General features: G+C 46.6%; 10 protein-coding genes across 10 annotated transcripts; 5 read left to right on the top strand and 5 right to left on the bottom strand.

Annotated features, from left to right (window-relative positions):
- Nucleotides 1-244: 244 nt before the first annotated feature.
- I302_100273 (mannose-6-phosphate isomerase, class I) lies at nt 245-2,137 on the bottom strand (the record flags this gene model as incomplete). Its single annotated transcript, XM_019190290.1, has 6 exons — nt 245-696; nt 818-900; nt 983-1,369; nt 1,522-1,808; nt 1,921-2,015; nt 2,083-2,137. 6 exons carry the CDS (start codon nt 2,135-2,137, stop codon nt 245-247), a joined length of 1,359 nt encoding a protein of 452 aa, XP_019047038.1.
- A 496-nt stretch (nt 2,138-2,633) lies between these two features.
- On the bottom strand, nt 2,634-3,881 carry I302_100272 (uncharacterized protein; the record flags this gene model as incomplete). The annotated part of the gene is made up of 8 exons (XM_019190289.1): nt 2,634-2,762; nt 2,857-3,014; nt 3,111-3,202; nt 3,262-3,325; nt 3,398-3,484; nt 3,552-3,661; nt 3,725-3,798; nt 3,858-3,881. The coding sequence occupies 8 exons, from the start codon at nt 3,879-3,881 to the stop codon at nt 2,634-2,636; spliced, it is 738 nt and encodes a 245-aa protein (XP_019047037.1).
- Nucleotides 3,882-4,258: 377 nt separating this feature from the next.
- Nucleotides 4,259-7,301, top strand: I302_100271 (uncharacterized protein; the record flags this gene model as incomplete). Its single annotated transcript, XM_019190288.1, has 3 exons — nt 4,259-4,356; nt 4,422-6,672; nt 6,807-7,301. The coding sequence occupies 3 exons, from the start codon at nt 4,259-4,261 to the stop codon at nt 7,299-7,301; spliced, it is 2,844 nt and encodes a 947-aa protein (XP_019047036.1).
- Nucleotides 7,302-9,842: 2,541 nt separating this feature from the next.
- I302_100270 (uncharacterized protein) lies at nt 9,843-11,315 on the top strand (the record flags this gene model as incomplete). The annotated part of the gene is made up of 1 exon (XM_019190287.1): nt 9,843-11,315. One exon carries the CDS (start codon nt 9,843-9,845, stop codon nt 11,313-11,315), a length of 1,473 nt encoding a protein of 490 aa, XP_019047035.1.
- Nucleotides 11,316-11,885: 570 nt separating this feature from the next.
- I302_100269 (uncharacterized protein) lies at nt 11,886-12,992 on the bottom strand (the record flags this gene model as incomplete). The annotated part of the gene is made up of 2 exons (XM_019190286.1): nt 11,886-12,132; nt 12,655-12,992. 2 exons carry the CDS (start codon nt 12,990-12,992, stop codon nt 11,886-11,888), a joined length of 585 nt encoding a protein of 194 aa, XP_019047034.1.
- Nucleotides 12,993-13,727: 735 nt separating this feature from the next.
- I302_100268 (uncharacterized protein) lies at nt 13,728-14,120 on the bottom strand (the record flags this gene model as incomplete). The annotated part of the gene is made up of 1 exon (XM_019190285.1): nt 13,728-14,120. The coding sequence occupies one exon, from the start codon at nt 14,118-14,120 to the stop codon at nt 13,728-13,730; it is 393 nt and encodes a 130-aa protein (XP_019047033.1).
- Nucleotides 14,121-14,777: 657 nt separating this feature from the next.
- I302_100267 (uncharacterized protein) lies at nt 14,778-19,652 on the top strand (the record flags this gene model as incomplete). Its single annotated transcript, XM_019190284.1, has 11 exons — nt 14,778-15,611; nt 15,677-15,755; nt 15,822-15,940; nt 16,020-16,374; nt 16,449-16,801; nt 16,865-17,709; nt 17,762-18,534; nt 18,595-18,970; nt 19,053-19,314; nt 19,407-19,559; nt 19,623-19,652. 11 exons carry the CDS (start codon nt 14,778-14,780, stop codon nt 19,650-19,652), a joined length of 4,179 nt encoding a protein of 1,392 aa, XP_019047032.1.
- A 328-nt stretch (nt 19,653-19,980) lies between these two features.
- On the bottom strand, nt 19,981-21,463 carry I302_100266 (uncharacterized protein; the record flags this gene model as incomplete). The annotated part of the gene is made up of 8 exons (XM_019190283.1): nt 19,981-20,194; nt 20,318-20,671; nt 20,759-20,844; nt 20,907-20,927; nt 20,990-21,080; nt 21,137-21,181; nt 21,248-21,331; nt 21,411-21,463. 8 exons carry the CDS (start codon nt 21,461-21,463, stop codon nt 19,981-19,983), a joined length of 948 nt encoding a protein of 315 aa, XP_019047031.1.
- A 400-nt stretch (nt 21,464-21,863) lies between these two features.
- On the top strand, nt 21,864-23,786 carry I302_100265 (uncharacterized protein; the record flags this gene model as incomplete). The annotated part of the gene is made up of 4 exons (XM_019190282.1): nt 21,864-22,437; nt 22,506-22,654; nt 22,724-22,976; nt 23,122-23,786. 4 exons carry the CDS (start codon nt 21,864-21,866, stop codon nt 23,784-23,786), a joined length of 1,641 nt encoding a protein of 546 aa, XP_019047030.1.
- Nucleotides 23,787-24,194: 408 nt separating this feature from the next.
- Nucleotides 24,195-25,587, top strand: I302_100264 (uncharacterized protein; the record flags this gene model as incomplete). Its single annotated transcript, XM_019190281.1, has 5 exons — nt 24,195-24,248; nt 24,307-24,352; nt 24,407-24,516; nt 24,580-24,791; nt 24,912-25,587. 5 exons carry the CDS (start codon nt 24,195-24,197, stop codon nt 25,585-25,587), a joined length of 1,098 nt encoding a protein of 365 aa, XP_019047029.1.
- Between the last annotated feature and the right edge of the window lie 56 nt (nt 25,588-25,643).

Genomic DNA, 25,643 nt, shown 5'->3' with positions numbered 1-25,643 from the left:
GCGATTGTTCTCTTTTCGTTGTATATGTACACCTCTGATCCTTCACTCATTCATCGTATATGTACAGTAATTTCTCTCGATCGTTGTATACTTCCAATTCATTCATCACTGTATTCTTATCCGATTCTACTTCATCCGATTCCATTCGCTAGTATCTGAAATATACATTCCATTCTTCACTTCACTATGTAACTGTAGCATACATATACCCGCCATGCATCATCCACCCCCCCCCCCCCAACACTCACTTCTCCCCGACCTCCTCCCTCTCAGCCTGAGCATCATAAAACGCCACCCAAACTTGGGGATCCCCATTCTCTCCACTGCCCTTGCCCACATTCTTCCAAGAACTTGCATTCCCCGCACCAACGAACCAACAACTCCCTTCCTCAGCTTTCTCTTCTGATATCTCCCATTCCCCACTAAGCACAATAGCTATAGCAGGTCCATCAAACGATTTCAACTGATCATCATCCGATATTTTGAGTATACTGAATTCCTCAAATGGGACGTTATATACTTTTGTGTTTCCCTGCTGCGATTTCGAAAATACCTTGGAATCTAATTTGAGCTCCTGGGGGGTCTTAGACTTGCAGGTGACTGTTTTGGATACTAGGGATGGGTCATCTTTATCGGAGTCGGGGGTGAAGCCTACGTTGAGGACGTTATCGGATATGGCCATGAGTTCGACGATTTCTGTATGATTATTGGAGACATGTCAGCTTGCAATCTGTTGTCATAACACAACAAGTTGGGGTATTGAGAACATGGATATTGCTGGCTGTGGGCACCTATCTCTGAAGCACAAACGACTCACCCCCTTCCAACCATGCATGAGGCCCATCAGCACCCACATAAATCCCTTCGTCCTTCTTCAGTTCCACAAGATTAAGGAAGAACCTAACCCCAGTCCAATTAGCCCAACCCACCATGCGCAATATGCCAGAGCCAGCGTAACCGCATAACCAAAAAAACAACTCACAAAGTAGAAAACAACCCCCCATCACCATGATAATACTCCCTCGAAGACCTCACAGCCTTAACCAAATTCTCTTTCTCCCTCTCACTAAACCCTTCTCCTTTAAATTCCCTAAACGCATCCACACCCTCCTTAAGGACTCGCTCGGTATATTCCTTGACCACATTCTCGTTATCGCTGAGCTTGAGGAATTGTTCCCAAACATCTCGTAGATTATCTCCATTAGGCGATTTAATGAATTTGTCGATACTTGATTGTATCTCGGAAGAGAGGTTGTTGATCTCGGGGGTATTTTTGAAAAATACAACGATCTGGTCGTACGGTCTGAAGGAGGCGAATCCTAGGAAGGAGGGGGAGAGGCAGACTGCGATTTCGGGTTTGTGGTTTACGCTGTGTCGTAGCACATCAAGTGAGTTAATAATCCTTCTTCAAAAGGACAAGATTCATTGGCAGAAAGACTATTCCATTTATACCGATGCGATGGAGTGCAGATCAGGTAAAAGTGATATTGAATAGAAAATACCAAGGGAGAACCCACTCACTCAGGGTATTTCTCCGGATCCTCCTCATGCAGCTTCTTCGCCAACTCCTTGTTAGGATGAATCTGCAACGGTAAAGCCTGTTTACAAGTCAATACCTTGAACAAGAACGGGACGTGACCTTCTGTTTGATCTTCTGTTCCAGACCCTTTGGCACCTGTGAAGGGTGGGTTGAATTTGTGTCCTGAGGATCCTAGGAGAGAGGGGTTCGAGGATAGGTGTTTGGATAGGAGGGTTGAGGGGGAGGTGAAGAGTGAGGCGGGGTTGGTGGGGTGGGTGCCCATCCATAGCTTTGTGGATCATCAGCTATCGGATCTGTCCTTGACATGGATGGGACGTGGTGAAGCATTGTCTACAGGACATGGTATAGGGGAGATAGTTGTGTGAAATAGTTGAACTCACCTCGGCATAGGGCTGCTCAGGCTTGAACTGGAATCCTGGCTCTGAAGCATTCTTGGTCAATCGTCCGGCCATACTGTCTTTTCCTACTTTACCCCCTATTCGCGAATATCATCAGCTTCTTGTCCCATTGATACGGCGTGTTAACCGATAATGGTCACTTACATGGGTAATCGTTGGGATGGACGATCAATCGGGTTACTCCTGAGGTGGATGCCATTGTTGCGATTATTTGATGAATATTGTTCTTTGGAGAAAGCTATTTGAAAGATCAAATGTAGAGTATATAGAAAATCTATCGTGGTTGATATAGCTTAATAACAGATGGTTCTGACTATGCTGTTATATCTTTTGCTCTAAGTGCTGCATGCATTTCAGCTATGTGGTCATCGAATCATTCGCTTTTCGCTCGACGTCATTGTCAATGTGGTCATCTCATGTGGAGGTGACACTAACAGACTCGGTTAAATGGCGGTTAAACTATTTCCACTTCTCTCCTGCACTAACATCTATGAAAGAAATCGAAAAAGATGGGCAGCACAATATACCAACCATACCAACCAATCCCTCAAGGTATAGTGACACGCGAGTCCTGTGATTAAGATGTTATACATATGATATACCAATAGTCGTTCCAGAGTCGTCTCCAAGAAATAAAAAGTGTTCTAATCAACTCCAAGCTCCACCAACCCGACCATACCCTCATATCGTGGAGCCTACATGCCCTCCTCTTTCGCTTCCTCCTGTACACCCTCCTCATACACCTGTTCCTCACCTTCTTCTTCCGCATATTCGCCCTGAGACCACCAAGACGTCACTCCCAATCCCGATTCGGCGATCGTAGCCTACCATCATCACAGAACTCAGCTCTTACCAGCTCACCGCAGGCCTTGGGGTACGGGTAGCTGTGTTGAGCTGTGATATGAGACAGAAACTCACAAGGATCTTAAATCCAGCTTTCTCAATAGGATCTTTCTCAATCACCCCCTCTCCTCCAATCTCGGCCAGTGCACTTTGAGGGGTAGGTCTGACATCTTGCCAGTCTATTGAATCTACTCTGAAACGTATTGGTTCTCCATCATCTATGTATAGTCGATCTGTCATCGGGTTGGCGAAATATCAGCTGTACGCTTTTGGACTCTATTCCTTCGATAGCGGCTGTTCGTGAAAGGGATAGGAGGTATGAGACGCACCCGCTATTATACTATTTGCTAGTTGTTCTTGAGTCAACATCGTACCGTCCTCGTCTGCTGATACCCAAAAATACTTCTTCTGGTCTGGATCACTGAGATATACATGGTTGATCAGCTGGTATCGCCATGTCGCACAGAAGAGATAGCTCACTATGAGGAATTAGGAGGAAGAAGGGAAGGGACAACATATATATCTTGGAAGAAGCCGAGGGATACTGCGTTCAAGGAACGTATCAGCTGAAGTTGGGCCCACTATCCGTTACTCAGCTGTGAATGAGCGGACATACCTCGTATGTAGGATTTAGTAGTAGCCAACACTTTGCCCACTATGACTTCCCCAACGAAAGGAGCAAAGAGCATTAATCGGAATGACACTAAGTATAATACATTAGATCAGCTTGTTATGAAATTAACGATGAGCGTTTGAGGCAGCTGACCAACCTTTGTAGTACATCAAACCATTACCCCACGTCACCTTTCCATCTTCGGCTGTGAGGATATCGAAAAGGGATAAAGCTAAACCTTTATCCGGTACGAGCTTGTTCGCATATCTTTCACCATTTGATTGTCAGCTAACGAACCCCACAGCGGGAATGGGAGAAGATACAGCTCACTTTCTGTTGATAGCGTCTGAGATCGTAATTGCAGGGGATACGTCGAATGTCTTTGGAGCGACTGGGATAGTATCCTACCGATTGTGGTGTGAAGTGAGTGAAAGATATATAACCTTGCAATGGATGAGCTCACCCTAACACCGACCAGGACGAACATCCTCCTGTTCGTTCACTTGATGCTATATCCGTTTCATCCACAGCGACTTGTGTAGTGAACGTCGTAGTCCTGTAGCTCCTATTGTCGCTTAACCGTACGAAAGAGTAGTGGACTGCACAAACGAAAACAAGGATAACCTTCAACTTTTGAAAGAACATCCTCCACTGGCAAAAACAATACCAGGTTGTTTGCTACACGTCATATTTGTTTTGGCTAGTTCGTGGTGATAACCACGTGATCGAGCTGCCGTGCCTGGGAGGATCCTCTAAGAGATTTTGATGTCCACCTTTTGAGGATGCAAAAATACAAGTAACTTAACTGTATTCTTAGCTATATCTTTAACATAGATCACAGACCATATAACAAGCTCAAACAACATGGCAGATGACGGTATAGAGCTCAACTTCGCAGTACCCGCTTCAGGAGTAGCAGTCAGACAAGTAGCAGCGAAAAAGGGTGGAAGATGGACTGATCGGTGAGCTACTCATCCGGACATTCTCCCACGAGATCGATAGCTGACAAGTACATCGTCACTCATAGTGTGAAAGCCAAACGAGATGCCAGAGATTCATACAAGAACCTCAAGCAGACAGCTACCACTCTACCTGCTCCTCCTCCTCCGCCACCCCCCGCTGAGTCGAAGCCTCAACCTACCCCCGCTCCTGTTTCTTTCGTGGCTCCGCCCAAACCTAGACCTCAATCAGCTCCTCAGCCTAGAAGTGTCAGCGCAGGTGGAAATGCTGCAGCTGGTCCATCAAGATCTCAGCCCACTCAGAGGCCACCAGTATCAAACGTCTCCAAACCACGATCGTCCCTTCCCGGCCCTTCCTCTTCTCGTCAGCATCCACCCGCAAGATCAGAAGCTGGGCCATCCCGATTACCTGCTCCCTCCCACTCCAACTCAGCTCCTGCTCAATCCCAATCTCAGTCCAAAGCACCTCAGTTCATCTCTTCCTTATTCACTGCCGATCCTCTTCCCGCACCTTCATCGTCATCTCAGCCAGCTCAACCTGTCGGTGCACCCTCAAATGCCCCACTAGTGAGCGACACATCAACATTCGCAGGCCTAGGTATGGACCCACTATTGGTCCGACACCTCAAGACTAAGATGCACGTAGACAATCCAACGGGTATTCAACGATCCTGTTTACCATATATGCTATCCTCACCTTTGGATCCAGATCAAAACGAAGATACCTCCAAGCCAATAAGAGACGTTTTGATCCAAGCTCAAACAGGTTCGGGTAAAACCCTATCATACCTTCTACCCATCATCCAGACCCTCCTCCCTTTGTCCAAATTATCATACATCGACAGATCAATCGGTACCCTTGCTATAATTCTGGCTCCTACCAGGGAATTGGCCCAGCAGATATCCAAAGTCGTCGAACAGCTCATATCCATGAGTCTATCATTGGACGAAGAGGACGATCGACAATTCACCAGATGGCTTGTCTCAGGTCTTCTCACCGGTGGATCTACAAGGACCCACGAGAAAGCTAGATTGAGGAAAGGTCTGCCCATACTGGTATCTACCCCTGGTAGGCTGCTGGACCACCTGCAAAACACATCTTCCTTCCAATGTGCCAAGACTATGTTTCTGGTGTTAGACGAAGCGGATAGGTTGATGGATCTAGGATTCGAGGAGACGATCAAAGGGATCTTGAAAGCTTTGGAGGGGAGGCGTAAGAACGAAATTAACATTGAAAAAGAGCTGGACGAGGAGGGGGGCGGATCGATGAGATGGAATTTTTGGAATAGGGGTAGAACCAATGTATTGTGTTCGGCCACGGTCGATCCGAAAGTTGAGAAATTGTCGGGCATGGCTCTGAGAGATCCTATAGTATTCCGCTCGAATCCCGAGAAAGACGGAGAGAAGAAAGATAAGGATAAGGATCAGGACGGTGCTGTCCAGGCTGCGATCGAAGAGGCCGGTGCGATCGTCATACCTGCTGAATCTGAAGACAAATTCACTCCTCCCTCTCAGCTTTCGCAGAAGTATGTCGTGATTCCTACGAAATTACGACTGGTGGCGCTAGTAGCGCTGTTGAGGTCGTTGATTGCCTCTGCTGCGAAAGTCGACACGGAAAGGGGTACGAAGATAATAGTGTTTTTAAGTTCGACGGATTCGGTGGACTTTCATTGGAAACTCCTCGGAGGGGTTCAGATGGGAGATAATGCACCTGCTCAAGAGGATGATGAAGATGAAGAGGATGGGAATGAAAGTACGGATGAAGTGAATGGAGAATCTAGCAAGCCCAAAGCTAAATCAGCGAAGAAGAAGAGCAATAAACCTTCTGATAGTGAATTGATCACTTTGACCTCGCCTTTATTCCCCAACACGACCCTACACAGATTACACGGTTCCCTCCCCCTTCGAACACGTATGGCCTCTCTCAAGTCTTTTGCTGGATCTTCCGCTCAACCGTCAGTGCTATTCGCGACGTCAGTAGCATCCAGAGGATTGGATCTCCCCCTCGTCCGAGCTGTCATTCAATATGATTTACCCACTGAAGGAGGAGCGAACGAGTATGTCCATAGAGTCGGACGAACGGCGCGAGCAGGAAAGGGAGGTGAGGCGTGGGCTTTCATCTCGCAGAATGAGAGTGAGTGGGTACCATGGGTGGAAAATAAGATGGGACATGCGGAGGGTAAGGGAGGCGTGAAGTTGCAGCAGGTCGGGGTGGAGGATGTGCTTAGGAAGGGATTCGGTGGGAAGGGATATGAGTTTGAGAATAGGGCGACGGACGTTCAATTGGGCTTTGAGCGATGGGTCTTGGACGGTGATTTGGTGAGTTGACTTTTCCCCACTCCCTTTCCTTCTGTCTGCTTCATAATGAAGGAAATGAATGATACCACATTCATGGTAATGAAGTACAAGTGGAAGGGTATGAAGAGCTGACAGTAGTCTAATCGAATGTACAGAACGCGACCCTAGCTCGTAAAGCCTATTCATCATTCATCCGAGCCTACTCGACCCACCCACTGGAAGAAAAGAAATTCTTCCACATCAAGTCAATCCATCTTGGTCATTTGGCCAAATCATTCGCATTGAGAGAAGCACCCGGTCAACTCTCTTCTTCTTCCTCTACTCCCGCTACCAAGACACAAAAGGTGACCAGTTCAGCAACTGCCCCTCAGGGTAGGAAGAGGAAACATGCTGATGAGGGAGAAGATGGAGAGGAGGAAACGAAGGGAGGAAAAGAGTTGACGGCGAGGAACGAAACTGAACGAAGGATGTATGAAGCGGTCAGGAAACAGGGTAGGATGATTAAGAGTGGAGGTAAGATGGGGGAGTTTGCTGGGGTCAACAAGAATAGTAAGAAACAGGGGATGATGGGTGGAGCAGCTGGGGGTGGGGGTGAGTTTCAGGTGTATGGGACGAGCGAGTTGGAGAGGATGGTAGCTGGGAAGAAGTAGGTTTGAGAGAATGCATGGGTTTTGCTCTTTGATAGTTGGCGGGCTTAATTTCCCAGATATAGCGATGGCATTGATTGATGAGTATCCAATACGTTCGATTTGGGCACAGGAATTGAGCCTACTGCTGTCCAGCTCGCTTAGCATTGTTTTACACGATGATCCTCATAGAACACAATATGTATCCGATTCATCACCATCACCATCACGCTTGACTGGACTTAGAGGCTCCATTCAGCACCACACCTTATAGAGGCGGAGTCCGTTAATTACGCACGGATCGTCGCTCGATTGAATAGGAAAGAAAGCAATGAATCAAGCCACAGCGATACCTGAATTGACTTGTAACTCTTACGCCATGTCTCGGATTTACTGTACTATGGTCTTGGTCATTCTCAATTGAACGGGTACCTGAGTGGTCTGGTATGCTGGAGTTGGTGGTCCAACTGGATAGAGCAGGAGAGTGAGTATACATGGTAATGAGGATAGGGAGTCCTTTCAGTCCGTCGATAGTTCTACTTGTATAGTACAATGTGGTAGTTGGAGGTACACTGTATGTGTAGATGATGACTGGTTGATTGATTAGTGGGAACCGAGTGAGTACTTGATGTCACTATGATTGCATGATCCACCACTATGATGATCATACTGCACCGCATCGCGTTCTTTCGATCAAGCACAATCAAACAACCGGAGATCTTCTCATTCTCGTTGGTGTATCAGGTCCAGAAGGATAAACATGACATCGAACTGAATAGACTCATAGTCCTTCCTTCTTCCAGGATAAATTCTTCCCTAATTCTCACGCCTCATGCAGGATCGTCTCTGAGTTTAGGGATGAATGAGACGTTCATACATCCTCTACTCTTTCGTCCTATACTACAGCGCCACGAGAAAGAAACAATGATCCAACCGGTGGTTTATGGTCCCTTTCGCGTTTTGTTTTGTCTTGATTTCGTTTCCATCCCCATCTCCGAGGTTAGGACTAGCTGATAGTGGCGTTGATTGTATGAAACGGATGTCTGTGTTTTAGGATATACAAGATAGAGTTTGTGTTTGTGTGTGGGTGTTAAACATGAACGGTGCTTGTGGAGTAATCCTAGGGGTGCGGAGGTGAGGATGAACTATGAGCACTGTTCGGGTTTTAGCAGTGTACCTGTATGTCTGTACCCTAAAAACAAAAAGCACTTCGCACTGACCAACGCGACACCATTTTGTACCTAACTAGAGACGCTCGGTACATCTTTTCGCTTTTTTGTTGTTTTTACTTCTTACTCGTCGCATCTTACTCTCTTCCCACCTCGGTCGTCAAGCAAGATGCATCGCGTCGTATCAGCATCTGTGATGGGAGGGTACTCCACTCCATCATGGAAAATCAAAGTCAAAAGATAAAAGGCAAAGACAGTCGCCTTGGTTTCCTTCCTCTCTCTCTGTCTTTGTCTTACATCTCAATTGACTCACCCACTAATTCAGTATAGAGTTCTTACCATAGCTTAACGTCATTGCTTTGACTCTGACTGTGAACATTCCTTTGAACCCCATCACGATCATTTCACTCAGCGCTCAACCTCATCTTCTTCGGTTTAAACGTGTTTTCATATGCTATAGACCAGACCCTTACTATACCACTCATTCACTCATCACATCCCCTCTACGCCTCACCTTGATCTCCGAAACATTTGACAATAATCATAAACAAAAGATAATAGACAAAAGGAGGATTGATCGTCAATTCCCGACCCCTACACCCTACCTGACCTACTGTACCGTTGTATGGGTATATCCTCCGAACAACAACAACAACCTAAAACCCGTTATTGTTCTTTTTGTTGATTGTTATTGTTCTTGTAAAACGTAGATCCCCTCTTTCGTTTCCATCGATCATTCTTCATTGTTTTCGATCATAACTGTGACTGTAGGTGTGACTGTACATACACGTTACAAAGAACAATAACTTATAATAGACGTCAATCTTCTTATTGTTCGGATTTGACCTTGTCCTCGCGTTTCACACGACTTATTTTGTTATTGTCATTGTCATTGTCGTTCATTGCTCCACGTATAATCCATCCTTCATCATACATATACATATACGTTATATTTGAACTTCTTCTCTCCCTTTCCCCCATTCTCATCTATCTTCCATTTACCATTTACCATTTAAGCATAGGTTATCTATCATTCACATATCGTAACGTACGGTCAAACCCGCTTATCAAGTCAAGTCAATTCACGTCAACTCTCAACTCGCTCAACATCGCTTTGATCCAGTCGCCACCACAAGCTCAAGCTCAAGCTCAAGCACTCTCAAACGGTACGACGAGACTTCTAAAGTAACTCAACGTTACCAATCTTTTGGGAACACCCCCGCACTGATCCATCGATCAAAGGTATTTTTTGGATCATTACCCCTTATTGGGTTCCTATCGTGAGTAAACATCTCATCTTGAAATCCTGGATATTACGGGTATGACTGTAGCTTACATCTCTGTATGTCATCCACAGACGCATCATTCTCATACTCTTGCGCCACAGAGCAAAAGAATGAACCAACCTCATCCGTTCTCCTTAAATATCCACCCACACGCCTACACCCACTCAACCGAAGAATATCTCCCAGATATCTCCAACTCTTTCTTCCCCTCCATCCCGATCTCACCACCTGCCCCACATCGAAGAGCACCCAAACCACCTGTCTACTCCCCGCGAAGAAACAGAGCAAGACACATCAACATGAAAGAACCTGCTCAACTTGGTTTGTTCACCGTGCTGGAATCGGAGGAAGTGATGGAACAACAATCCAACAATTTGAACGTAATATACAACCTACCTTCGGCTGTACCTTCAAGCGAAATCTTCCCATCTCCTTCTCCCTCTCCCTCACCATCTCACGGAAGAAGATCGCCGATCAACGTACCCAGAGATATCGACGAGGATATGGAGATGGACGAGAAGTTGAACAGATTATCATGGTCTTCCAAAGGCAGTCTATCGAGTCAGGCGACCTCATCCCTGACTGAAGGTGAATCAGAAGGATTCTTGATATCCACACCATTACTCGAGAATGATGATCCCTTCGGATGGTCGGATATCCCTTTACATCAAGGATCAGATTCCTTCGAACCTGATACTGAGATGACTGAAGATACCATCGGCGGTACGCTATTCACGAAACAACCTACATTCACCCTCGCCGAATCAATCAAGAACGGTAGAAGACCACCACCATTACCTCTAACACTTTCCACTCGATTCCTCACCCCTCCTTCCAACCGGACTCCCACCAGTGCCAATATGCTTAGTGCAATTTCCAACGCCTCAACCGTCGACTCCGATCTAATCATCACTCCCCGAACAGCCACTACACCAGGCTTACTACCTGCCTTACCAATCTTATCGTCCATCGAATGGGCTTCGAAAGTATATTCACCGGCTACACCTACCAAACGACAAAGTAAGAGGGCGAAGAGGAAATCACCCGATGATCCATGCGACTTAGCTATGGCGTTAGAAGATCTCTTGACTTCTTGTGGAGAGAAATTCGAATTCGACTCGTCCTCTTCCTGCTCCGAATCAGAATTCTCAGGTCCAGTCTCAGTAACCAACTCTTCGGCGTCGGCTTCGGATTCCGAACATGCCGATCCCACCAACATGGCTAACGGATTCGAGAGTCGATCGTTGAGATTCCCCTTACCTCCCGTCCGAACACCCAAGACTCCCTCACCTACCAGACGATCTTTCGGTACTAGACCGTTGACTCCCTATGCTCCCAGAAAGGATCGAAAGTCATCGCATAATTCAAGCCAGGATTCGAGAGGAAGTCCCCTGGGATTGAAGGGCGATCATTCGTTCTTGACCTCTTTGTCGATGGGTACGGATCACCATCAGCAGAAATTCATATCAACCGGATCGACATCGACTTCGTCCTCTGCTTCGGCTTCGTCGGTAAGGAGCGGTGGGTCGAGAAAGAGTTTACCGGGGAGGAAGGGATTACCAATGGAATGGATGAGGATTTGACTTGCTTGGACGGGGTGATGCTTTGTAATATAGATCTCTACAGTATTATTGGTTCTCGGAAGAAGAATAAGGACTATCATTTGGTTTTAAACGTTGGGTTTTCGTTGTCATATCTAGCATTTTTCCTAACGATGACGTCTATGTTTTCGTCTACGTTTGTCAACGATATTTATCTTATGCCTAATTCATGTTAGTGATTATGACTATGATCGAAATGCATCTAGCTATTTCTTAGTACAAGTTCATTGATACGATACTAGAGTAAGGGCGCAATGAAATCCACGGAGACAGCTTGAGTTTGTCGATCGCAATAGGGGACGTGACGATAAGTACGTGAGTTGACTTCCAATTGAGAGTCTTGTTTGATGCACCAGATTGCGCAAAGAGTGTACATCGCCTGCAATTCCACAACCACATCTCATTCATGCAACTCAACTCAATGACTCTCCGACTGGCCCATATAATATATCACAAAATAAACGCCCTTCCTAATCTCGCATCTACTTCTCACCAAGAATTGATACGCCTGATCTATGACAGATGGGCATCCGGCTTCCGAGCTACACGAGATCAGTTCGTCTCGGAGTCAGAAGGTGCAGGTGCATGATCCCCTCCAGGACTCAGATGCCCATTCGCCGTTTCCTCAGTGTGGACAATAGGAGATTGAGTGATGGCACTTCCAGTGGTTGACATGGCGTTGCCTACTCTAGTAGCGGCGCTGGAGATGACATCGGCGATACGACCTGTGAGACCTGATGAGGAGGTTGTAGAGGTGGATTGGTTGGGTTGGGGTTGGACATGCTGTATGAGTGATGAGCTATCTCTTAGGATGGGTAATTGTCAGTGAGTTTTGGGATCTGGCGGAGCGAGAACTATTCGATTGCAAACGAGGGAGATGATCAATCTACTGTATCTCATTTATAGCCTGCCTTATCGTTTTTCCGGCGCACTATGACTCATAGGACTCAATCTCAGTCCTTTGGATCGGACTTGGACTTTCAGGTCGAGCCTTGGATTATGGAAGGAAAGCGCCGAGAGGATGAGATGTCATAAGTTGAGAGATGCCATTATTCGTGGCGGTGCAATGTAAGAATTCCCCGGTGGTGCAAGGTAGTGCATTCCCTCAGAATGGAGGTGACGATGGTCATCGTGTTTCACCCATCTGTGTGCTTCAGCGACAAGGGATATACATTTCGTGGTGAGTATACGAGCATGAATATGTGCTGTACTCTAGAACAAGGGTAAGAAGAGTCAGATGAGCTGGAACAATTGTCAACTGTGGTTCAATTGGGAACGCTGAGTGCCTATGATGGCTATTGCCCCTCCACCCCAACCTCACGTCTCGCTTGCTGCACCTTCTCCTTCACCCTCTGTGGGTGGAGCGCCAGCTGTATCCCCCTCTTCTTGCGAGGTGGTGTTGCTGTAAAAATAGGCGGAAAGTCCCCTCAAGCTTTCCACAATGCTTCTGATGCTTGGGAGAGGTGGCAAGGATGCTGACCAGCCGACAATCCCGTCGGAGCTCGCGCCACTGCCGGCAGTAGAGCTGTGCTGCTCTCGTTCTGCAGACTTGGTCTTGAAACAGAAACGTTCGCTCCCGCGACGGTAATCAACTGGTAGATTCGAAGAAGGGGAGATCTTGAAGTTTTCGATGTCTTCCAGTCCATAGATGATTTTCATTCTATTGTAGCGTTCTAAATCGTGATCCTCAAGGATGCTGTTGACACTTCTGTCTTGGATCAACCTTTTCATCTCCTGACGTTGCTCTTCGGTTAAACCTGAGTGGAACTCTTGACCTGGAATGTAATTCTGCATATCGTACATCATCGTTCTCCAGACTTTGACTGTTTTGTAGCCCAGATCTTCATCACCATAGCGAAGTCGAAAGTACTCTTCTTCGCGGCCACGTGGGAGAAGATCTTCAGAGAAATGGGTATCTTCCATCACGGTGTGTGTGCTGTCCGATGAGGGGATCCTTCGTTAGCTTCATGGACGATCTCTACAGAATTCCGGGATTCACGCACCTGAAACAAAAGGCTCTTATGATTATGGAGAGAAATGTGAAAGTGGTCTAATATCGATTTCCCCCTTGTATGACCGATAAGCTATATATAAGGCAAGCGAAGCCTTCGATCGACTATGAGGTTGGAGCTGGATGAAAGGATCGACTACCATTGCGAAAGAACCTCATTGACGTGATGTGAAGCATGCGATGACGGTGCATTACGGTGTCGCTTTTGATGTTTCGAGATGCTGGAGATCGTCGCGACTAGAAAGGATGATGTAGCTCTGGCTGTGCTTGATCATGAAGGTACGAGCACGCCATTTAAACCGAGTATCAATTGCATAGACAAGCAACAGAAACGTAAGTTGCAAACCGCCAAGTGCTCAGTAAGCTACATTCAAAAGTCAAATTCAATCTTGAGGGGGATCGTTTGCGTCTCTTCTCCTGAATTCCACTTTCTTACGAGATTCCCTAATCACTGGCTCTTTCCCTTTATCCATGGAAATTCGCATCTCATCGTCCGACTTTGCCTCGTGAGACGGCATGAAAGCAGATATAAACTGGATCGTACTTTGAACTTTTGCGGTTAAGCTGTCCACCGCTCTTTCAGGTAATGATCGCAGTGACGTTCGAGATTGAGAAGCCCACTCTGTCGAGTCTGGTATGGAGGACCTTCGATGTAGACATACTGAGCATTCGTGCGAGGGTCCTGTACCGCCAGCACTGCGCGCAGAGGATGGACGAGCTGCCCGGGTAGATGAGTCAGCGGTGTGAGCGGTATCAGAGTTGTCTTGATTATTCATCTTGATTAAGGAGAGAGATGGAGCGGGGGTATTGCTCCCTGTTGGGCTGAATATAGCGGTTAAATGTAAGTGGAAGAATCAGTCTTAGTCATGGCGTGGTGGAGTATCATAAATGTATATATACAAGGCGAATTTCCTAATAGTAGGGGTTTCCGAAGGCTTGGAAGTGCATTTCAAAGGAGAAGAAGATTCTCATCCGACCTGACCGTTATTTCTTTAGATATCCTACGGAATTCCAACACTCCACCAGATGCTTACTATTCTTCTCCGTCTCATATATAGTATTCCTTGTAAGCTTACTCATGCAGATGCGGACACAGATGGCAGCGAGATTTCGCCGGATGCCCGTTGCGCTGCCACTCGTATTATACATGTTCGTAGTTCTCATAGATTAGTAAGCGGACATGACCGTTACTCGTCTCAACATTGTATTTTGCGGATAATCGCCATCGGTCATCATATCTCACGAGTATCATGTTATTTTTCTCAGGTAAATAAGATATCATCAGTAACTCTCCTTTCATCACCTGATTACTACGCCCTACTCTCACATCACACATAAAACACTTCACTCAAATGCATATATAAAAGGCAAAGTATCAACCCCTGCAATCATCTGTCGTTCAAATCGAATCAACCTCCACGACAAGTTCTCACATGAGTTCCCTCGCCACCTCCTCTGATAGTATACCTCCACCTCGCCATGATCACTCGACATCAAAGTCAACATCGATAGATCTGACGGGGGATGATGACTCGGGTGAAGATGAGAAACAACGAGAAGTACAGTCAACTCGAGTAACTCAAGGTCAAGGTCAACCGGGCATCGCCTCATCACACAACGCTATGACCTCTTCCTCCGCTTCCTCTCCTAAAACACAAAATACCGCCGGTCGCACGCACGGACCTTTTTCATCTTTCGCAGCAACATCATCTTCATCTTCCAATCCTTTTCTATCCTCTACATCTTCATCATCCTCACCTTTCAAACATTCATCCTCACCAACCGATCCAAATGGTATAACCTACACCGGATCCAACATGAAATCACCCGTAGCAAGTCCAAGTGGTACTTCCAACCGACCACTTGGATTTGGTCATTTTGCCAATCCCAACACAACCCCCCGCCAAGGCCCTTCTTCCTCTTCTTCCACAATTACAGGATGGCCACCCAACTCCAGTGATGGATTCATCCATTCAAATTCTGCTCCTGCTCCTCAACAACCTCATCCGATCGGTGTGAACGGATATCAACAATCAGCAGGGACGGATGCCTCATCAGCTATCGATCTCACCACACGGAATATACCTTCTCCACCACCGCAGAATAACGACAAACGACCGATATGTATAGGTGCGATCTGGTCCCAGGCTATCATGCTTTACCCCTGTCCTGCTGTGCTTGTCGGTGCGCAATCCCCTCCGGACAGTAAAGAGAGATACGATGTGGTGAATTATAAAGGTGCCGAGCTGCTCCGAGTGAAGTTGAAGGTGAGTCATTACCATGGGACATGGGAGAAAAAAGTGAATGAGTCAGCTGACGAGATAACCTACAGCATAGGGTAGCTGGTACACCTGCGAGGAAGGGAGAACCGAATAACTTGTTGCTTAGAGACACAATACAGGTCTTGACTCGTGAGCAGGACACTTCCTGTCTTAGAGAGAGATAATATGGAAGCTGACTAATCTGCACTCTCTCAGCCGGACTTACTACTTTTGTGGGCGATCTTGATGCTGGGGTAGCAGATCCATTAGGTTCACTCATGCAGAGGGGATTAGTTAGATTGGAAGGTTTCGTTCAGAGAGTACAACCAGAAGTTGTGAGTGGAAGAGTTCATACATCCAAAATCGCCGCTTCCCAGTATACAGAGCTGACGTTATATCCCTTCTCGCTCCCAGCATCATTTTGCTGTTCGAATAAACGTCCTCCTTTTCACTCTCCCTTCCAACGTACAGTATATCGCCAATATGCTTGCTACCTTGTCTTTATACTTGCAAGATCCCGTACCGCCATATGACCCTTCTCGACATTCCGAACAGCCCAGATATGAAAACGCTCATGGTGGAGGTCATTTCGCTGCTCAGATGGCTATCTACGCTCAGAGAAGGGCTATGCTTAGTGGTGCGGGTCATGGAATGCTTTTTGCGGATAAGGAGAGAGAAAAGGCAACTCAGGTGGAAGTACAGAGAAAACAGGTGGACGAGGTATTCAAGAGTCTGGATAATGGGGGAGAATTGGAACAGAGTGATCCAGGTCTGTCACTCTCTGCTCCTTGTATCAGGCATCGATGATTGATCAACTGCTGATCTATGTTGGCCATTTTTCAGGTCCACTGATTAAAACCAACTTGTTCCCTCATCAACGGCGAGCTTTGACCTTCTTCCTTCAACGTGAACAGGATTCGTCGTGTCTCAAGCAAGCTAAGAAGAATGCTAAAAAGGTGCTGAAGAAGTCAAAATCAGAATCTAGTGGAGAGGTTACTCCCACGGAAGATGCGGAGAAGAACAAGGAGAAGGAAAAAGAGAAGGAGAAATCGGATGATCCTAGATCTCTTTGGGAGGGTATAAGGGACGACAAAGGAAAAGTGCGGTCTTGGAGGAATAAGATCACCAACGATGAAATTAGAGCAAGGAAAGGGGAGAGACCGGATGATAGCAAAGGTGCGATCTTGGCAGATGATGTAAGTTATTGATTCAACAGACTGTTACGGTGAATTGGAAGCTGACGAGATCTCCATCCACAGATGGGTCTGGGTAAAACCCTGTCCGTAGTATCGCTTATTGCAGCCACTCGAAGCTCTGCACACGATTGGGCGAAGAGTAAGATCGAGAAGATGACACCTACACCTGCTGAATCTGAAAAAGACGATAGCGATGTGAAATCATCCTTCAAGACCAAAGTCTTTGGAATGCCTGATATCGATGCTGAAGCTACAGATAGTAAAGGGAAGAAACGAAAGCGAGATGCCGATGTCAACAAAGCTCTTTCTGCTCGTCGATCACGTATCGCCGTCAAGTCAAAGGGCACTTTACTTGTTTGTCCGATGTCAACTATATCCAATTGGGAAGATCAGATCAAGGAACATTGGAATGGACCTGTTGAGATTGTCGGTGGATCAGCTGGTGTCATGCCGCCGAAAGTCATCGAGAGGAAATGGAAGCCACCCAAGGCCAATGGAGAGGAATCGTCGGATGATGAGCTGCTAGAAGATTTCGATGTGCTTAAAGTGTACATATACCATGGGCCAAGTAGAAGACCGGATCCTCAATTCATCTCGGAGTTCGATGTGGTAATCACCTCTTACAGCACTCTCGCAAACGAATTCTCAAAGCAATCTGGAAGTGTGACTGAAACGAACACGCCATCTGAAACTGCGGAAAATAGTGGAGAAGAGGTAGATGTAACGGGAGATACATCTCTCAATGATCATGCGACTAAGCCGGAGGTGGAAGCCGAAATCAAAGCTATGGAAGTGGCTGCTCTGATGAAGTCGACTAAGAAAGGGAAGGGGAAATCGAAAGTGATGATCACGGAGACCAGCCCTTTACAGGCGATTGATTGGTTCAGAGTGGTACTGGACGAAGCTCAGTGAGTGTTTTCCTGCGATGGGAACCGAACGAAACGCTGATGAGGGTTTTAGCTACATCAAAACGGCATCTACAGTAGCTTCTCAGGCAGCTTGTGCCCTCGAATCTGATCGACGAGTGGCTCTTACCGGTACACCCATCCAAAACAAGATCGAAGATGTCTGGGCCTTGTTCAAATTCCTCAGAGTCAGTCCTGTCGACGAGAAAGACGTCTTCACGCAGTATATCTCATCACCGTGTAAATACGGAGAACAAATTGGTGTCGCACGACTCCAGCTTGTAATGCGATGCTGTACACTCCGGAGAACGAAAGATTCAACAGCCGAAGATGGTCGAAAGATCCTCAACCTCCCTCCTAGAAAAGAAGTACAGCTCTGGCTTGAGTTACGCGAAGACGAACGGAAAGTCTACGACGAACGAGCTTCTGCAGCCAAAGATAGAGTTGGTGAACTTAAGAGGAAGAACGAGCTAGGCAAGAATTACGCAAATATGTTACAGGAAGTCTTACGATTACGACAGATTTGCAACCACGTTGATCTTGCTATGGCTGGGTCTGTTGAGGAAGATTACGATGGTACGATCATGGATTATCAAGTCGCCGTTCAAGGTATAGATACGAATGGGTTGAATCAGGCTAGGGCTGTTGCTGTCTGTTGTGGTCTCAAGGAAGGAGCTGGAGCATTATGCTCGAGCTGTGGAGCGGACTTTGGGGATTATTTCCCTGATATTGGGTTGGGCGGTGTCGAGGAGTTCACGACCAAGGATGAGAAACCCAAGAAGAAGTTCTCGGCGAAACCTGTTTTGACCAAATGTTTACATCTTTACTGTAAGTTTCACTATCTGCTCCGCTGCGTAGGGAGGTATCGCTGACATTCGTGTTCTCAAGGCGCTGGATGCTTCAAATCCCAAGTATACTCCGATTACGCCAAGAAAGCCAAATCGACCGTCGCTAGAGCTTGCGGAACTTGCAATTTGATGCTCAGAATTCCATCGGACATCATCGAAGTTACCCCACCGGAATGCGAACCGTCGAACGAAGTCATTCCCGATCAACCCAAACGAGCAGCTAGGAAGAAGTATGTTAGGCCACCCGGGGAGAAGCTCAACCTGTCGACTAAGATGCAGTATCTGCATGATGAGCTTTTGACGCTTTCGAAGAGGAATCCGAATTCACCGCATTATGATCCGTTTGCTGGCGATGACGATGGGATTGAGGAGTTGGATAATGAGGGAAAGCCTTTGGTGACGAAGAGTATTGTATTGTGAGTTTGTCTGGTTCCTTCTTGCTCGTCACCGAGAATCCTCAAGTTATAAGAGACGGTGTTGATGGTAATTGTGACGTAGCTCTCAATGGACTACCATGCTCGATAGGATCTCAGACATGTTGGACGAGACCAATATCCGCTACGCCCGATTGGACGGTACGATGACTCGAGAAGAACGAGCCAAAGCTATCGATGCGCTGAAATACAAGAAACAGGTTGAAGTTCTTCTGGTGTCTACTCGAGCAGGTGGAGTGGGATTGAACCTGACCGTCGCTTCGAGATGTTATTTGGTGGATCCTTATTGGAATCCGTCGGTGGAGAGTCAAGCTATCGATCGTATTGTAAATTTACCTCTGAGCTCTACCATCATATGCTATCCTTCGGTTAATCGTCCAGAATGAATGGCGTATGCTGATGGTGATACGTGATATAGCATCGAATGGGCCAAACTCGACCTGTGCTAGCTGTCAAACTCATGATCAAAGATTCGATAGAAGAGAAATTAGATAAGATACAGAAGAAGAAGGCGAACTTGGCTCAGTTGTCGCTTAAGAATATGACCAGGAAGGAACTGATGGCGCAAAAGGTGGGTCAGAGATATGTGAAAGTGTATGCGTCGACGATAGCTGATTATGGTTTTGATGTTTAGACCGAGGAATTAGCAGATCTGTTCAGCTAGTTGAGGATTTGGTGATGCCTTGTGGCTTTGATGCGGATGCGAAGGAGTTCGATGAATGTGTGTATACAACAGAGAAGATGTGTATGACTCACAGAATAGAAGAAGAAAGAGAACGAAAGAATACGTGCATACTTGCTAAGCTACCTATTTTGTTCATGTAGCAGTTTTTGGTTTTTGTACATTGTCGTATCGTAAACTGCATAATGCATATAGTTACATTAGTGGTTAATGCATTGTCAAATATAATCCTACAACAATTTCTTCAAGGGATGATGGTATATACTGTACACTTTACACTCGAATACTCCGAGATCTAGATAGAGACTGTTTACAACTTGGCTCTCCCCTTGGTTTTTAACACATCATCGTCAACCTTCCAATCGTCCCATAAACCTTCTGCATCCACTGCTCTTCTCAATGGTCCCTCTCCATGCCGGACATCCAGTATGATACGCTCCATCATTGATTTCTGTCCTGGTGCGGTAATGGGGAAATCGGGTGGGTGGTCGTACCCTATCGTAGCTGATTGAATGAGGATTGCGCTATAAACATGCAACACACATCAGCTATATCACCCCAGGAGCACACATGGGAACGATTAAGGACCGTTGGTGTAGGGTGTACATCAGTATCTTGATGTGCAGGAGATCAGGGGTAATACTCACGCAGTCAACCCATATACAGGCCTGACCCCCTCGCCCTCCCTCCCCGTCAAGAACCTATGCATCCTAACCGTCCCATGCCCATTCCAAGCTATATCCCTATACCCGTAGAACCTCCCCTCTTTCCCACCCACCTCGCCATCATCTATCGAGTACCCCACAATTGGCGGAGGGGGGATCGAGTCAATCACCCAGTGCGGTATGGAGGATATACGGTGGGAGATTCGATAGTGGAATGAGGGGATTTGGGAGGGGCGGGAATGCAGGAATGCTGAGAGGGGCATGGAGAAGAGTCTGTGTACTTCGCTGGGGTTTAGGAGGGGGGTGAGCGTGTGGTCTGTTATTAGGAGGATTACGCTGGATGAAAATTCGGTGTCAATTAGTACTGTTCTGATCTGAGGATGGGGTCTATCGTATATATAAATGAGAGAGGATCATACTTACGGAGTCACTATCAGTGAATTGCCAGTTATGAATTTCTCTAGTTCGCATAGCTTCTTCACCTTCTCTCTGTCCATCGGTAAACCTATCTGAGGAATCCAACACTCCGACGTTAGATCCATGTAATGGACTGATCCTCCTTCAAACTTACCTCTTCATAAGCTTCTCTCCGCTAACACATACATCAGTGATTATGTCACTTCAAAGCTGGGATATAACGCGGACCTGACCTACCGCTGTGCCCTCAGCGTCCACATCGCCTTCTTCGTACTTACCTCCCGGCAGAGCCGTATCATGAGCGTATGTGCGCATATCGCCTGCTCGACTGAATGAGTTTTATTAGCTGTCTGCCTAAAGGGGATACAGGACGAGGCAGCTCACGTCGAGAGTAGGACGTATAAATCTCCCAGTCGACCAACGAACAGTCTGTGTAGACCATTCTGAAGTCAGCTCTGAGGGATGAAGAATGCTAGAGGGCAGAAGCGAGCGTACATGACGGCTACGGCTGCTGATCTCCTCTTGGGATATCGCCTTTTCTCCTTAGGAAGGCGGTACCGCTGAAGTCGGTATATACATCTACCACCGTCCGTAGGTCAGCTGAGCGTCTCTTGAAGGGATATGATACATATAGAAGAGATGTTCTGGATACACTTACCGTAGAGATTCGGGTTTGAGAGGTGGAAGTAAAGACTCGATACTCTGAGGCATCGTGTCATTCACCTTGGGCCTTGGGAATTGCAATTCCAGTTCGGATTCGGAGGGTTCGGAGGGTTATTGGAGTGACGGGTTGACTGTATGACCTCCTGATCCAGTACCACTACGTATCCTCTCTCGAGCAAGTTCACATCCGTCTGTCGTGCTTTGGTGGATGAGGGAGAGGAGGATAGTCAAAGTCAGCTGAATGACGGATTGATGTTTGGTTTCATCGGCTATTGACCTCGGCTACTCTTTCCGACGGAGGACCACATAAAACATACGCACCGACACATCCTCCATCCTCGAGCTGATGGAAGACATGATCGAAAGCTCTGGATATGTGTCTCCTATTTCAGCTTGAGTCGCTCCCCTCATACATCATCATTCAGTCGGAAGTTGACCCTCCAATGACATGGGTCTAGAGCTATACGGGATAGACCAAGATGAATTCTCAGGCTCAGACTTGGACGATAATCCTTACTACCTAATGGACGACGAGGAGTATCATTATACCCACGGATACGATAATGAGGATAACCCCTCGTCAGATGAGGAAGAGCCCATGTCAGATAGCTCGGATGAGTCGGATGATTCAGTGTATGATATAAGTATGGATGAAGATAGGACGCCCAGGAGGGTGATCAGGAGGAGAGAGCAGGTTTTGGAGTGTTTGGAATGTCTAGCTTTGATTTTGGATCGGAGGGGTGGTGGGGTGTTGATAGATGGGGAGTTAAGTCGTCTGGAGGAGAAGAGGAGGGATGGGAGAGAGAAAAGGGCGAAGCAATTATTGGATGGGAGTGCCAGTGGATCTAGGATGAACACCAAAGGAAAAGGCAAGGGACAAGCCAAAGCGAAGCACCAAAGTAAAAAACCGAAATTATCGAACAAGTCAACGTTACCCTGGACGAGGACGATAAAGTTGATCTCGAGCATGAAGGCTGATGGAAGTGCTGAGAAGGACCCAAAAGAGCTCAGGTGCTGTTTGGGTATGTACATCGTCTTTGTGTTGTACTGAGATGCATGAGAATGTCAGACTGATCTGGAGGCATTATAGGTATCCTAGATTATCTGATTCGAGAGCAGATTTTGCCATTAAGCAGAGATAGAGAGTATATACATACCTTATCTGGATTGGAGGCACGTATAGTCCGATCTATAAGGAATACGAAACTTCATTTGCCAGAGGGTTTTAACGTGATACCGGTGAGTGAGGAAGGTCCTTGATCTGATTTCTCACAATCTAGCTGATATGATAGATGGTTGTGCATGCAGCTAGATTCAACCCTATCGCAACATATCTCGCAAACACCGTTGTTCCTCATACTGCGTCTGGCGAGATATTCCCTCCGATGCGAGTTCATTAAACCGAATATACTGGATCTGTCGAACTTGCCATACGACAATATCAACCCTTTCATACAGGAACTCCACTTTGAGGATTTACTGGATCTTGTAGGGTCAAACCTGAATGATGTTACCCACCTGGACTTGTCGGGTAATAAGATGGATAATAAGGACTTGTGGGGTGAGTGGGATTTTTATATGTATGACCGCGATTTATGGAAAGTGTGAGATCGCTCAATGGCAGGCCGGGCACAAGTCCGTGTCATTCTGCGACCAGAGGCAAGATGAAAAACGTATTTAGAAGCTCATCAATATCCCCCTCATAGGCCCAAACCAGAGTAATTTCCCAAGATTCCAATCCCTAATATCCCCCCTCCCATTCCCCAATATTCAAGTCCTCAATCTCCACGCCACCCCAACCTTGAGGAATCTACCTCTAAGCATGGTTCGGCTCCCCCAACTACGTCGAATACGGTGCGATCGAACATCCGCTCTTCGATGGGAATGCAGATTTAGGGAAACCTCGAGTCTGTATCGATACCATGGACCCATAGACAATGTAATGAGATTTAATGTAGAATACAGGAGGACCGAAACGAATGTGATGAGCTTGGATAAAAGGAGAGGAGTGGGTGTACCATCTTTAATCGACTTTTGTATCCTCTCACTCTCTTTACCTCGATTTTCGTTGACCCCCAGAGAAGATATGGATTCATATGAGAAGATGATTGGGGAGATGATACCTGAGAGATACCTGGGGTTATTCAGGGGCTCGTATAGATGTGATAGATGTTTTAGATTTGTGGTGGTAGATCAGGAAGAGAAGTATAACAGAGTCAAAGCGCTACCCAAGGAAGTGGGATGGAGGTTACATGATCCCCGGCTGAACTATGATAAGAAGGAGAGGGATAGGTTGACTTTGACTCCTGTTACGATGCTTGGGAGGTGTTGTGCTTCTTGTGATGTTCAGGTGGCAAGGACTCGATTTTAGGATTGCTCGTTGTACAGGCCACTGTTGTACATGCTACTGTTGTATATCTACTGTTGTATATGTATGTACTGTAGCTTAAATGTACCATATGCAAAAAATGGTATCAAAGCTCTCAGTCTTGACATACTCGTCGACTTTATATATATGGAATAATATATGCGAATGTGAGAGGAGATATCTCGCTTAGATATCACATATAGTATTTGATGCGTGCCTGAATGAATCCTCGTTGTAGGCGTAGCCGCAAACACATCATGTTTTGAAAAATGCTATAATCCATCCATTATTTTCAACTTTTATTCTTGTTTCCCTTGTCACCATCAACCCAACAATCATTGCTCCACCCCGAGTCTACCCTCATATGTACCAGTGACATCAATCTCCCACACTATATCAGGACGAATCACGATGGGAGCAGAAGAAGGGCATTCCAACGCTTTGGAGGATATCACTTTTGGTAGTGTACGTGTTTTCTTGCTCTAATTCACAGATTCAATATTGACTGTATGTAATATCATAGGTAGCAGGGATGGTAGCTAAAGTGTTCGAGCACCCTTTTGATCTTGGTAAGCTACCCCACCCTGAAGAATCTCAAATTCGAGCTTATATACTATGCTTAGTCAAGGTGAGATTACAATCCCAACCTACCGACCGACCAGCTACCTTCAAAGGTCCTTGGGATTGTTTCAACCAGACGAGGAGGAGGGAGGGATTTGTGGGACTGTATAGAGTACGTTTACCATCCTTGTGAAGCATACACATGCCTCTTGTGCTGATCAATTTATATCGACAGGGTTTGACAGCACCACTTGTCGGAGCAGCATGCGAGAATGCTACGCTGTTCTTGTGCTACAATAAATGGAAAGACGTCATCTTAGCTGTGCGACCGGAGCTACCAGGCTCAAGCTCAGTGGGAGGATCGTTCAAAGGGAAGAACAGGGAATTGACGACTGCTGAGTTGGCTGTTGCTGGTGGTGGAGCTGGGTTTATGGCTAGTTTCGTATTGTGAGTTTGTCTTCTCTCTATGGTGAAGGTGTCAACCCCGGTCATCATAAACACGAAAATCGTACTTGATATCATTGTCATCTATCAGACATTTTGCTAAGATGCTGGTATGCGCTACAGAACACCTATCGAGCTCATCAAATGCCGAATGCAAGTCCAGCGCCTAGCAATGGAAGGTACCGTCCCCTCTTCCGTATCTCCTCAAACGGGTTCCCATCCAGTATCCTCTACACCCCACATCCCGCCCCCCTCCTCTTCTTCCGCTGCTGCATCCCTAGCAAAACCACCCGTCGCAAAATTACAAGGACCCATAGCGTTGATAGGCGACGTGATCCGTAAGAATGGATTCAAAGGATTATGGCTAGGTCAGACCGGTACGCTTTTCCGTGAGACGGGGGGTTCAGCAGCTTGGTTCGCAACTTTCGAATATACCGCTCGACTCTTTATCGCTCGTTATCAATCGAAGCTTTCCCCAGGAGAGGACAAGGTAGTTACGAAAGGGGATCTATCAAAATGGGAATTAATGGTATCGGGAGCGATGGCCGGTGTAGCCTATACAGTCTCGCTGTTCCCTGCCGACTCTATCAAATCTGCTATTCAGACTCAAGCTGAACTGAATCCCAATTCGACGCCACCGTCGTTCGTGAGGATGGCGAAGATTATCTATCGGTCAAGGGGGATTAAGGGGTTGTACGCTGGTTGTGGGACGACGATAGCGAAGAGCGCACCTAGTAGTGCGATGATTTTCGTTATTTATGAGACGCTGGAGTCGAACTTTGGGGGGTTTATGGGGTAGAAGAAAGATGAGGAGGCGTAACGAGGGAATAGGCATAGACAGTACCGAAGGGACAG

This window comes from Kwoniella bestiolae, chromosome 1, assembly GCF_000512585.2.
Source record: "Kwoniella bestiolae CBS 10118 chromosome 1, complete sequence".
NCBI classification, from domain to species: domain Eukaryota; kingdom Fungi; phylum Basidiomycota; class Tremellomycetes; order Tremellales; family Cryptococcaceae; genus Kwoniella; species Kwoniella bestiolae.
Note: the sequence above shows the minus strand (reverse complement) of the source record. Positions and strands in the feature narration are given on the sequence as shown.